General features: G+C 32.9%; 1 protein-coding gene across 6 annotated transcripts in view; it reads right to left on the reverse strand.

The window, feature by feature from the left end:
- LOC126775777 (uncharacterized) overlaps positions 1-15069 on the reverse strand; it is a 61461-nt gene that overhangs the window by 9087 nt on the left and 37305 nt on the right. For 5 of the 6 annotated variants that reach the window (XM_050497901.1, XM_050497876.1, XM_050497869.1 and 2 more), the window contains 2 exons: positions 9987-10104; positions 8635-8717 (listed from right to left, as the gene is read on the reverse strand). In XM_050497901.1, coding sequence (XP_050353858.1) covers positions 8635-8717; positions 9987-10104 — 201 coding nt within the window. Of the gene's footprint in view, positions 1-2120; positions 2306-8634; positions 8718-9986; positions 10105-15069 lie in introns of those variants that run through there. The other variant, XM_050497909.1, reaches the window with a different exon arrangement.

Raw genomic sequence — 15069 nt, forward strand, 5'->3', positions numbered from 1 at the left:
ATTCTCTGTGTAATATTAAACAAAGTTTCGTGTATCGGTATAGTTTGAGCAGTATTTTATTGACTAATCAGAAACTATTAATAGTTTTTCTGTGAACCGGATAAAACAAACAAACGTTACATAATACTATAATACTTTTATTATCATACAAGTTCATTTACAAAGTAACAACTTTATTAAGTTTATTATATCAATGTGATGAACTTCGATGAAAGTATAAAAAACTGGCCAAGTGTACACAAAAGTTGTACTCGCACTCGCACTAAGGGTTCCTGTACCAACATTGAATTTAGACTTTTGATTGTTAACATTTGTCACGATAGAGGCCATAGTTACACGTATTCCGGGAAATTTTCAACCGACTAGCTATTACGGCTCTATACCGATAGCTCGGTAATAATTTCCGTACCCAGATCTTTGAAGATGATATACGATTTTAACAGAAAAGCACCTTTGAGAGGCCGCCGTATTTCTTTCGAGATAAATATTTAATTTAATATAAAACCGTCTTGAACCGTCCTGGTGACATAAAATTATCTGCTTTTTTATAAATACGTCCTTTTACAGTCCAGATTCTTTAGTCGGGTGCGTGAGGTCAGCTACATGAGTGACATCATCATTATTTTTCTAAACAAAGTGTTTGTTTTGTACCTATGTCAGTAGTTCTCGGTATTATAATTAACTGCATAATTAACTGCATATAAGATATAAAAATTATCATGTTAACTACATTTTACGAAACATTTAAATGAACAGAATATATAATCGAATAACATATGGTCAAAAGTTTGTCAATGTTTTATATATACACTTATTTACATATTATAATTGAATTGTGAAAATGTTATCATAAATTAATATCACGTCTCCGTTAAACATATCGTGTAGGAGTAACGAGCGACTGATTCTATATACAGAATGTATTCTATCACATGTTTCATGCACAAACCCACGCTCTTAAATCTAACGAGTATCGTGTCTAACGTAGTGTCTACGTCAATACTGTGAATATGAATAATACCATTTTTAGTCGTAAGATAAAAGAAGACAAAAGCGCCAATGGCCTCTTTTATATGACATTTATTTAAATTTCGAATAATCCCTTAAATGACATACGTAAATGTACGTTGTAATACGAGCAGTTGACCCTCTTTCTTAGACATGATTGAAGCACGCAAAAGAACTACGATTAATTGTCAACAATTGTACTGTAGTTGAACACGCGATTGTGTGAGATTAATTATTACGAAAGTTTAAAAAAATTTACGTAACTACGACCACAAAGTGATTTCATAAATTCTCATCTTCGTTTGTAGGACCTTTAATAATTTTGGGAACGGTCACGTGCAGTATGAAGTTATTATTTCGTACAGTGAACAGATTGTATTCACAGCAGCCATGATATTTTTCCGGAAGGCCCGATTACGAATATAGGTGGCTATAAATATTACTGACTGATGTGATGTTACACCTTAATTTAGAAAGTGTTCCGCACAGGTGAACGGTCCGTTCAACTTGGTGCCCATGGGTAATGATTGATGGCAAAGCGCGGGCCGCAAGCACGTTGGCGAATTCTTGAACTACATAAACCATTTACTTCCTGGTTATCGAATCAGTAATCAATGACATAGTACTTGAATATTAGAGAAACGCAATTTTTTTCTTTACATAAATTTAATCTATACCACAGTGACTATAATTAGCGATATCATTTAGTAATTAATTTAACACAGAACAATAACTTTTTTGTCACTCAACCATTCTTATGAAGCAGATGTTAATGTTGACATTTAGGAGCACAAAAAACGTGGCCAGCAAACAATCCAATTCGGGATCAACATTCAATGCCAGAAACGTAAACAACGCGTGGTCAACAAACGCACTAAGCACCCCTTCCTCCGCCCGCACATATGTTGGGATGTTTTAAGTCTACGCGACTTTGTAGTAAAAACGTATTCACGTCATTCAATGAGACCAGTACAAATCATCATAGGATTACTTTAGTAATCTTTAAACTTATAATCGTCAAAAATGTTGAATATTTATAGTATAAATTTTAATATTTCCAGTCGAGTATTGAATTTTATAAATTATAAATGTTACGATAATTGAAAACACACAGGGCACTATCATGGTGGTAGGCGGCATGGCTGCGGTTGTTGCTTGACACTCGCGCCGTTGCGCGCTGTCCCGGCGGACGGTCGGCGGCCGACTGGCGTCGCCGCGGCCAATTCTACGTCCGACTACTAGCCAATTCCGCATTTTAAATATTCCGTTATTTCTATAGCACCACAAAGACATGACACAATTATCGTGACGATGATCCATCCCATAGGCCGGTTATTATGTTACGATCCGATCCGTTAACGATTAATGAATCTCATACGAACGTGTTCTCGCACGAGATCATAATGAACTGTTTGCTCATTACAATCGATCATATATTTACATGACAGTGAATATTGACGTATTAAGATAGAAATCTTGATCCCGTCAAAGAAATCAACACATGTATGAAAATGGTTACTGACTCCTAATTAAAATATTATTAGTATTCAAGCAACGGTTTAAGATTACAATCAGTTTTATTGTCACCCACGGTCCACAGAAAAAACGTGAGGATATCTGAATATTTTACAGCGAAATATAATGAGCATCATGAGCTATATAAACGATTAAATTATTTAACAATATTATCATGTATTAAAACAATACAATTAACGAAAAAAATTGTAACTACCTGTACATAAATGATGTTACTGTTATATCCTACAGTTAGACGAATGCCTCACCTACTGAGAGAAATATTTGGAATTTGTTTATTTCTAGATAGAAATAAATGTAACTAACAAAATAAGACATAATATTATATTTATGAATGATTAAAAGCAATTAATATTCACATATAGTCGTCTATTCTGTTATATAATAGAACTGCTATTTTGTATGTGCTTATACATATATATATATATAAATAGGAAAATGTTCATGTCATTGATTTTGTTGTATAAATAATTAATAAAGTTTACGGTATAATTTTTGACCTTCTCATTCTTATCTAAATAGTATAATACATAGAAATTTAGGATTAGTCGATCTGCTTCGGGCATATAACAGTATTTCCGCAATCTGTTTATAGTTGGTGCGGAAGAGCCAGGAAGGCCACGCCCGCGGTTATTTGATTTTGTTCACGATTGAGATGCAATATAATGCGGAACTAAACCTATTGTTTATATTGTTTTCGTATTATACATTTTAAGAGCTGAAGGGACCCAGTGGTCAAACACGTAAATGTTATCCGAAGATGTGGGTTCAAACTCAAGAATACACTACTAAACTTTCATGTTTTATTCGTGTTCATATTTCGTACTAAATGTGGGAAATATATGTAGTATATGTATAACACATTGTACCCCTTATGCAACCCTTATAGAGAAATGTAGTGGAATATGTTTTAAGCCTTCTCAAGGAGAGGAGGGGGGGGAGGTGGAGGAAATAATAAAATATCAAAAGTAGCTTAAGAGTACATTTTGACACGACAAAACAGAGTTTTCATAATATTTTATTTAAATAAGAACTTATTTATTGACTTCCTACTATGTAATAAAAATAAGGACCGGAAAAGAGTTTTATAAGAAAAATGTTTAAATTATTACATTAACAATACGGAAACGATATAAATTATGTTAATATATTATAAACATGTATGTATGTGTATGTGTCATCGGCTTTAGTTACGACTACAAAAATTATAAAAAAAGGGTCTGGTTTAAAAACAATCATATATTTAATATTAGGGGTTACACTCCCGTGCCTCGAGAAAGCTTTTGGTCCTGCGCCTGAATTATTTTCGGTTGTGTCGGATTGCCATCCCATCGGATTATGAGAGTGAGGGAATAGAGTGCATCTCTGTTTGCACACACACTTGTGTACTGTAATATGTCCTGCGGAATTGGCAAGTTTCCCTTGAGATTGATTGCCGTGACCGAAATCGAGCAGGAGGACATCATCACCTTCAATATTGTCACATAGCTTTGGTTACTTATTTTACTATTTACCTATGACTGCTTTAAGAAAACCAAATGTTTATATTTTAACATGATTCAACTTTCCCCCCTCAAAAGAGATGGCTCAGCAGTTTAGAACACATGTATTTTAACCGCAGGCTCCAAGAAATTTCATGTGTTTAATTCATCTCATGCGTGGTAGTGAGAAAACATCAAAAGAAAACCTGCAAATGACGGATGAAAATAAGCCAGATCTGTATCCACTAACTCCCATCGGAGTAACATGGCGGAATAAGCTCCAAATCGTCCCCTTAAAAGAAGGTTATAGCCCACATTTACAGAGTGTACAGTAAACAGAGTGTTACTTTACTAATAAACCTTTATGATTCACAATTAATTTTGTCTTTCCGTGTAACTATGGTGAATCTATGGGAATGCGGAACTGAATTTAATGATCTTTTTTCATTTGAGTCATATATCATATCATGTCCATCGCATAGTCAGACTAACGCGTCATTAAATATATCCAATTAATTATGTTTGTACTTTGAACTTGTTTAGGATGTTTCTTGACCAGAAACTTTAAATCACGAAATTATATAATTTGTAAAACTAAATATTATTCTTAATTATTGGAGACCGGATAATATGCATTTATATATACACATATAGATACTAAATCGCTATATTTCGATATATTTTTGAATAGGTTACGTCAATAAATAAGTTATTGTCACAGCGCTTTTAGGAGCCATGTCCTCTATCTTGGTGGGATAATCAATGATACCTGTAAATTGGACATATTGTTACCACATATCTGCAAGTATTAAAAATTTTAAAGCTCACGGTTTACTTTCGCTAAATCAATTCATATTGGCAACACCGAATTACCAGAGTCGTTCTCGCGGAAACTTAGAAAACAATTTGAAAACATTTTAAACGAAACCTACGTTTTGATATAATAGGTACTTGAGGTTTTTTTGTAAACAATACAAAAAAATATTGTTGTTTATTTTAATGTCATTTGTAATAATAATGAGCTAAATGTATGTTTTGATGATTTTTCCGAATATCCTATACAATTGAAATTTTATATTCATTTAGAGTTCAGCGATCCAATCAAGCATGCATAGTACGTAAATAAACGAATTCTAATTTGAAAGGGGAATTTCATTTCAAATTAAAAAAGATATTCTTTCAATTGTCATGTGGTACATCAGATGTAAGAAAACCTTATGAGAAATACAATTTAAATATGTTTTGTAATTATACATTTCATCGTTTAATAGACATTAAATAAAAACGAGGTTGTGACTCCACCGTCTAGAATGGCCGGTATACATTGATCCAGTATTAAGAACCAGCGCCGCCAGTGACATTGGATCGACCATGGCCCTGGATCGAGGCCATTTAGATTGGTCTAGTTATTTTGTTTTAAAAGAGAACAGGCGAGCTGAATTTCCAAAACTTCCAAAACAAATACTTTATAGTAAATGGTAATTAGCAACTTAAGAATTGCAAGTTACCATTTACTATAAGATGTTTGTTAATGCGTTGCCGGTGATTGTTATGTTCATTAAATTTCTGTCGCAAAACTGTATATATCTTGGTTAGTATATACATGAACAAAATACAAAAACAATAAAATAATTGGACTGGATACACACACAGCATGCAAAAATATAAAAGTTACTTAAACAGAATACTTTATTTATTTTTTTGATGATGCCAAGTAATTAAAAAATAAGTTGGTAAATAATTATCTAATACTATAAAACAATTTTTTCGTGGACATGGTAACCTACCATACGATTACACGACATTGACTGGACCAACAGGTACTGGCAAGGTAGGGTGGGGGGTGAGGGGCGCAGTCACTGGATCGATACAATAGCGTCTACACTATTCCAATCCAGCGCTTGATACTGGATTCTAGACTGGATCGAAATACTAGATTAATGTAAATCGGCCATAAAGCTACTGAGTTAAAATTTTCGAAATATAAATAAGTACGGAGTCCAGATGTACATTCTAAGTTTAAAGGAATGAATGTAAATGAAACCTTCTATTTTTAAATTAGTACGGATAAAGGAAAATCTTCGTAAAGTGAAAATATCTATAATAAGTAATACATATACAGATGGATTGAACAAAGCCGTACACGTCAACGTAAATACAGTGTAATTAATAAAAAAAAACTTTAATTATATTTTAATAATCTATTTGTAAGTTTATTATTTTTCTTAACGACAACCTCGTTAGTAGAGGCTACTTTATAAGGCGGAACGGGAGGTCCGAATTTCCAACTCCAAGTCGAGCCAATAAATAGCTTAATAAGCGCCTAGAAAAAGGCAGTTTTTATATTCCCTTGCTGCGTTAAGCACTTAAATGCTTTGACGCTTAATCTTTTTCCAGCAGTGCAGTCCCATCAGATTAAATGAGGGAATAGAGAACGCACCTTTGTTTGCGCAAAGTTTCTGCACTATTATAATATGTCTTAATTTCATCTCAAAGCTTATCAGCCTTGAGAATTTTCGCCGTGATCGAAATCGGTCAAGAGTACAAAATCATCATGTTCAACTCAAAGACAGATATATATCAAATGTTAAGCCATATATACCAAACTACCGTTATATATTATATGGATTTAGAAGATTAGAAAGAAGATTGTATGAGTTAAAAACAATATTTCTCGTCTTTATAAATGAATATATTTAAAGATTTTATAAAACCTGTAAATACTGCTAAGTACATAAACATAAGAGACATAGTTACTATGTAAATGTATCACGTCAAACAAAACAATATGATAAAAGTACATAATATTTTTATGGTCGTCGATGACTTAAATGAAGCTAATATTATAAACAAAGATAAGAATCGAGATGACGCAAATTCACGGATCGTCGTTAGTTTAAATTCCACGATTGTCGCGGTGTTAGATTGTTACTTTTTTTATTGTTCCAATATAAAAGTCATACCGATTAATATTATGTTCACGTTGATATTCAAATAACTTATTAGACAAGGAATATTATTCTATATAGATATTAAGAAAGCCTGCGAGTCGGTATTCGTTAATTTTCATGCCTGAATTTTATTTTACGTGTTTTTCGGATTTAATTAAACTGATTTTCATTATTGTCATCATATTTATAAACATCATGTATTTAACACAATAAAAAAAATATCTTGATATGATCCAAAACAAAGTTTAAATATAATAGACACATTTAGTCGCGTGTAGGTGAAGTTTTTGGAATTGGTACTAAGAATGCTAGTAAAATTTTCCCAATTAATCTAAAATATTTAAGCAGGATAAACCAACTTTGTAATGTGCAGCGGAAGAAACGATTCGACGAAATATGTATAAGTGCTACGCATTATAATACTGTTAACGAAAACAAAAATGCTGAACAGCTTCAACATCTGCGATCAGTGCTATTCTGTAAGAACTCACATCGAGTACACTTTCAGTGTTATAATTATAAAAATCAAAATAGCATATCACTTTCTGATATTTCAACATGAATGGCTTAAATGTTATGTTAAGACGTAATTCAGCTCTGAATTTTTTAAATTTTATCTGTTAAATTAAAATATACCTGCACTTTAGTAAGCTTATTAATGTTGCAATGGTAATCACGAAGAGTCGCACTTCTACAAATTTAATTCATACTCAAAGAATAGCAGTACTACTAACTGGAGATGTATCGTAGCTTAGAAACTTTAAAAGCCTTATGTTTAGTAAAAATTAATTGACCAACTTGCCTGTTTTTTGTAATAAAGCAATTGCATTATTTCTGACTAAAATAATGTCTGACTAACAAACAAAAACGCAAGTCATTATCGATTAAGGTGAGCGACAAATAACACCCGCTGTCCATTTAAAGGCAACCTTGTATTATCGATTTACGGACAACTAGGTGTAACTTTAATTAATCATTTCTGCTGGGATTATGATAGATTACCATCGATTAGAACTTTAAAAAAAGAAGACAGCGCGACTTGTAGAGAATCGGTTTTATTCAAATACTATCGCAAACCACTGATTTAATACGTAAAAATACTGAATATTATATCCACTAATAACTAATAAACTGAAATCAAGTGTATTTCCGATACCGTAGTAGTACCGATGAGATATTTTATTTTAAAATTCCATTTGAATGAAAGGGGATGTCACATTGTCAGATAAGATGGTTCAGATTGATATGATCATAGGTTTAGTGAGTTTTTGTTTTATTGTTAGTGCGCGAAGTATGAATAACATCCCCATCCGTGACAGATGGAGCGTGGGCACAACGGCACTGAACTTATGTTGGAGCCGCACCGCTAGGGAAGTCGCGCTGAAGTATTTCTGGATTGGTACCGTGCGGAAAGTTAGTCATTTCATTTACGATTTGTTTAGCGTTAGCGGGACAACGCTGTCTCACGTCGACCTTCCGCAAGACAAAATAAACGCAGGCCACGCAATAAGGAACTGGTTATTGTCGTGGCGGAAGTTTTGCGATTCATTTACGCGCTTCTTCTTGTTAGTAACCTAAATTCCTATACCTTAATGTATTTCAACAATATTTTTAAACAAAATAATTAGTCACGAGTTAAACATAGTAGTTTCAATTACCGTTAACATGTTTGCATATGGCTTCCTTTTCCCGAAGTTCCTTGTCCGAGCTCCACACGGGCGACTCGGGCTTGTTTGATGTTCTGTTAATAAAAGATACAATTAGTTTTGAAGCAAATAGAAATGAATTGATAGAATTCAAGCGTTTGGAGGAAGACGGCTTATGTTTCTAGGACGTTCTGAAGGTAGAAAATGCAAGTCGCTACGGGCGTGATTCAGTACATGACCAACATTTTATGAGACATTCAAGGGTCAACGCACGCGTTCGCGGCAGCGATTGAACGGCAGTCCAGCCGTAACTCGGCAGTTCAAGACCGGGCAAACGTTGTACACGGCGGCCCATTGTGACCGTCATCGACAGAATTAAACTGATTCATGTTGCACTTGAAGCGGACATCGAGGGCACTAATTACGCCATTATACTTAATTATTATTTATAATCACATAGAATGCTGTAACATTCGGGTATGTGCGGTCCAGCTTGCCTAGAATTTGCTCTTACTGCCAAAACTCTATGCGCACATAATTAAAACGCATCTAATGCCTACGTATAAAGCGGTCATTAAAACCGAATACATGTAGTAGTCACCTGAACATTACGTTATATTTATATAATGATCTAATCGACTCGTCCTAAGGTCGTAGAACGTTGCGATACGTACGTCTTGCTTATAATTTGCGTAAGAAAATTTATATAGAAAACAGTTGTTACTATAATATAATAAAAACCATAGTAAGGTTAATCAATATAGAGAGCGAAATAAATAATAAAATAAATGCATATATTTTGACCGTGACTTCTACTTTTAGAATTTTGTTTGCGGTTTCAAATAGTATGGTCGTACAATACATTAATTATTTTAATTAATTTGAATCTCAAAGCTATATTATTACTTATAAAAATAAGAACTAATTAATCGGTCCGGAAGTTTACATTTTGATAAATCTGCAAATTTTAAGGTTCATTTGATTTGACTCCATGTTTTTAACAAGGATGTCTCTCTATGTACATTGTATATACTGATGTTTGAGAACATTTTTTTAGTATCTTTAATACAAATGAGTTTCGTTTTTATTAAGAATTATTAAATAGTTCTATACGTCTATTACAAGTATATAGTTTTTGTTTAGGAATATAATAATACAGACAAACAAATTTAATTTAACTGGGTCGACTACTATTATAACATATAAATATACATAATACAGGCTAATTATTTCTGTTTGGATACAGCAGGCCTATCTCCAAGTAAATATAAAAACTAAAATACAATTATTTTTTCTGCATTGTATTACCAATCATTAAAGAACAAAATGTAACTTATACAATATATATACATTTTTATACTTACTGCCTAGTTTGTCTTGAACAACGTCGTAGCTCAGCTGCAAAAACGCAAAATTCTCCAAATGTGAGTATGAGAGATTTTCGTCGTGCACATTGACGCGCGCAAACCAGCATTTCAAAAACTGGAACAAAAAATGTTTAAGTCAGACACAAATACGAAATGAAATTCTAAAACAAAACCGGATGCGCTGTTTGCAGGCGAGTAGAACAAAAAGAGTAATGGAAGGTTATCGCAATTTTAAGACTTTTATGCTAATTAACAATATAATATAATCCTCCAGACTGATTTCAGCCACGGTGGCCAATCTCAAGAGAGATTAGGCAACTGCGCAGGACATATTATAGTGCACAAGTGTGTGCGCAAGCGCACTCTCAATTCCCTAACTCTCATAATCCGATGGGACGGCAATCCGACAAGATCGGTAAGAGTTCAGACCAACGGTTTAACGTGCTTTCCGAGGCACTGGAGTGTACACACTTCCAACTTTCAGATTGCGGGCTTGCGAATTTTCGCCAGAAAAACTTAATAACTTTTTTATTGGCCCGACCTGGAAAATGAACCCAGGACCACCGGTTCTGCTGCCTTACATTACCAATAACAATATATTGCCTAAGTTGATATACAATTGTTTTTAAGGAGGATTCGATTTACGTTAAAATTCCTAATTTGTGTGAATAATTAGTTTAGCTACAATTTAACTGAAATTTGCCTGTGAATTTTGTTTTCTTAGTTAATAATACGGTACACTTAATAAAACTAATTGTGCTTACAATTATCCGATGATCGATTAATTATGTTTAACACTTTGATATTTAATAAATTATCTTTGAAGAAAAAACGTAAAATAAAATAAGTTAATTATTATAACATATAAATCTAAACGAAAGCTGGACAAGCTGTAGTCACAGTGGCGTTCGTATCATAAAAAATCATTTATATTATAATCTGCAATATATATACATTTCATACATAATATGTATATGTAGTGAACGCCTTTGTTTAGTGCGTTGCGTTTTGGTTGCGGGAGAGAGGGAATAGTAAGTTTGCCGCACACAAATTTGCAAAAACGTGTATGCAAAACTTCTCAATGATCGGTTGAGTAGTTATAACGTGAAGCATAACAAAAAAACTCGCATTAATAAACTTCGCATTTATAATATTAGTTAGGATTAGCAGAATGATGATGATGATATCACTACTGCGTTTTAAAGTTTCATAATATTTTTTTTTTATATCATAACCAGCAAAGAATTATTCCGTCAGCAAATGGCGTTTTCCTGCAAACATATATTTTTTCAACTTATCGCCGTCTACTGCTGAACGAAAGCTTCCCCGATAGAATGCCAACCATATCGATCTTGGGCAGCCCGCATTCATCGCAAATATTTATGTATTCCAAAATTTCCGAATTTAATTGTTTAAGATTTTCTTCAACAATTCTTCTAAATTTAGTAGCCTACCGATTTCGACGTAGGTAGAGTCGCGGAATAATAACCGATGTATAGGTCAGTGACGGTGCTTCACCTAAATAACATTTACGCAAATACGTTCATTTACAAAAACTGAACTTAAAATATATAAGAAATGATGTTTTTTTTTACTGAGCTATTTATTTAGTAAATAGAAAACTATTTCAATTTTGATAATTTTTTTTTTATTTTTACATTACACCGTTATTGTCGTTAGTGTTATTGTCGATTGTTATAATCAAAAATAATTAGGAACTAATATTTCTTGAATATTCATCACCCAGATTGGCTATGAGTCCATGGTCCATATAAAACTTTTTGAAATGGGTAATGTACCCAGTTTTATATTAAATTAACAACAATAAGTAGCTTCAAATTTGGTGTAATATATTGGATTCAAACCCACTTTCTAAAAAGATATAAGAAAATATGGCGTGCTCGGCGATAAAAAAGAGTATTGTGAGGAAATCTGTGGCGGATTTTAGAAATTTTGCTACATGTGTATCAACCAAAACTCCTAAAAAAAGCTCCTAACTTTCCCCTTAAAGTGAGAGAAGTCTGGGAAAAAACTTATTAGGATAATAACTGGCTGTTACTTTACTAGGATCAAGTTATTACGAACTACATCAGTTTCAGCAAATTTTGTAAATATAAATACAATTTTTATCATTGCTTAATGTAATGGAGTAAACTACCCAAGTTTTTGTTCCTAATCCAGTTCGTGGAACGAATTGTGTCATGAACTCATTAGGGGGCTGAGTAATAAAGGAAAACCCTTCAATTACTGTTCCAAGCGACTGCTTTATGCTGTCATTAAGCGATGATTAAATATAATGGTGACTGTTGTAAGCGGATTTAATAACGGGAGGTAAGATCTCTTTGTATACAATTATAACTAAACTACCAACTTAACAAGAATAAAATCAACAACAAAGCTCAATGTGTTCACATGGAACAATTTTAGATATAAAAGCTAACAATTATAAAAAAAATCTTTTAGATGTTCGAATGTCAAATTGGTCACCATCGTCTTTACATCTGATAACTACGAAGTCAATAGCTCAGCCTACTTGGTATTTAGTACCAAAGAGCAAAACACAAAAAAATGGTACATATTTTTGGGAATTATATCGCTCATCTTTAAAAAATATTGTCTTGTTATATTATCTTTATAACTTTGTATTTATATAATACTGGAAGCTGTATTTGATATCGTCGTAGTAAAATTTTAAATTATACTTAAAATAATTTTAAGAATATTCCAAATCTATAGTTATATTTCCAAATTCAAATCTATTTCTTAAATTCTAGAACAATAACTACTATTTAAAAAATAATGTGTCATTTATTGCCCTCTCCAACAACCGACTAACATCCATGTGATTAGTATATTATACAAAATAATGAATACTCTATTAGTGTCTCAATAACAATGACTATGGAAAAAATAATGTTTACGATACGAGAATAACAATAGTAGTTTAGTATTTAATGTGCTAGAGCTGGTTTACATAAAGCCGGACCGACATATTTATCGTCCCGACATCCGATAGTATTGTACAATGCCTTATGTATTTCATTTATAGCTCTAATTACATTCGTACTCCATGACGATCAAAGTATCGGCCACGACACATTTACCGGACGTTCCTCCAAGATTTAACTGTCGGGTCGGATATTATTAGCATACTCAGCAACTGCTTTGTGACGAACTTGTCATCGATAAAAGCTTACACAGTATGTACGACTAAAGTTAGGCCACGAAGAGAATGCGTTGCTGATGGATGTCAGTTGTCAGGACGATAAGTCACAGAAATGACTATGAAATATCTCATTAACAGATGATATGACATGGCAATAGCGCAGTATGGATTTAAGAAATATTGTTTTCTTATTTATTTAAAATTATATTTTAACACATGTATATTGCAAGTTGACACAATTATATACGTACTTACTTATAAGCGATATTTAGTGTGTGACTAGTTGAACACTATGTCTTCTAATGAATGTCAGATAAATAATGATAGTAAGAGATAAATCAGTGTTAAACTAAACAACCGCTAAGAACATTTAAAGTACGGTCGATAGTTTTTAACTATATCGTTAATGGGTAGGAAATAAACGAAAATATATTATATATTTTCGTTTTTTTCGTTCATTTTAATCGTAAATAATTCGAAGTTACATCATCCTAGTTTTTGGCAAGAATCGTCAGTCGTCCAGAGAATGAACTTCGGTCGATTTTATGTGAACCAGCTCTCGGCCGATGTATTATACTATTATAGTAAATATAATACAACAATAACACGGTGCGTAGTAATGACTGAGTTATTATGTAATGTATATTTTTAATCCGCATTTGTTATATACGTACATCCGCGTTTCGATATTTAAAATGCACGATTCAAGGCTACTAACAAATCATGATCATTTAGAAGACTTTAAAAATGCTTTTTATTTAATCTTTAAGCCTATGCCTTTTTATTGCTTAAAATTTGAATAATGTTTTATCATATATTCGAATAATATAATCGTTAATCATATTCATGTTTATATTCGGCTATTTATCGAGGAACTCTGGACACGTTTCGGACTACGGCAGCAAAACTTCACGATAATGTAACGTAAGAAACAAAAGAGTGAGTTAAACTTGCTTGCCTGGTTATTAAAAATTTTTACTAATGCATTTGTATTTATATTTAACAACACTTTATAAAATAATGTGTCTGTGCGATAACTAATAAAGTTTTAGAAAAGTGTGTAGATATAGTGAACAAAATAAATAATTAAAAGCTGTTTTCTTATGTTTTCATTCATACAGATTGATGAAACGGAAAAGGTGAAGTTTTTATTTATCATTTAGGTATTTTTTATAATTTTAATTAAAACATGTTCATATATTGCAAATTCAATTGAAACAAGATAATAAAACACAAACAACATCATAATTACTAATTAATATATGAATTAAAAGTGCATTCGATAAATAGACACAGAAAAAAAAACGATAAAATAAATATATACGATTAAAAATATTTGACAGCGTTAATAAAAACACGATTAACGAGCCTTTATACTTATAAGGGCCATCCACTTATAACACAATAATTGCCGATGTGAGCAATAGATGAGATCATAGCCACCTGGCTCACGCACTATACGTTAAGACGTAAATACTCCACACTTCCGACTTGTACAACGTCAATGACGAATGACTGTGACAAGTGTAACCAGGTTGGGTTACAGGGGTGGATTATGGTTGACTGGCTCGTTGGTCTAGTGGCTAGACAGAAGATAGAAGGCCACAGATCCGGAGGTCCTGGGTTCAAATTCCAGGTCGAGCCAATAAAAAGTTATTGGGTTTTTCAGTCGAAAATTCTCAATAGATGCCCGGAGTCTGAAAGATAGAAGTACTCCCTTACCTCAGAAAGCACGTAAAGACGTTGGTCCTACATCTGATCTCTTTCCGGTCGTGTCAGATTGCCGTACCACCGGTATAGTGAGTGTACCTGTGTTTGCGCACAGACTTGTGCACTATAACATGACCTGCGCAGTTGGTTAAACTGTCTTGAGATTGGCCACTATGGCCAAAATCGGTCTGGAGGACCAAAATG

This window comes from Nymphalis io, chromosome 2, assembly GCF_905147045.1.
Source record: "Nymphalis io chromosome 2, ilAglIoxx1.1, whole genome shotgun sequence".
Classification (NCBI taxonomy): Eukaryota; Metazoa; Arthropoda; class Insecta; order Lepidoptera; family Nymphalidae; genus Nymphalis; species Nymphalis io.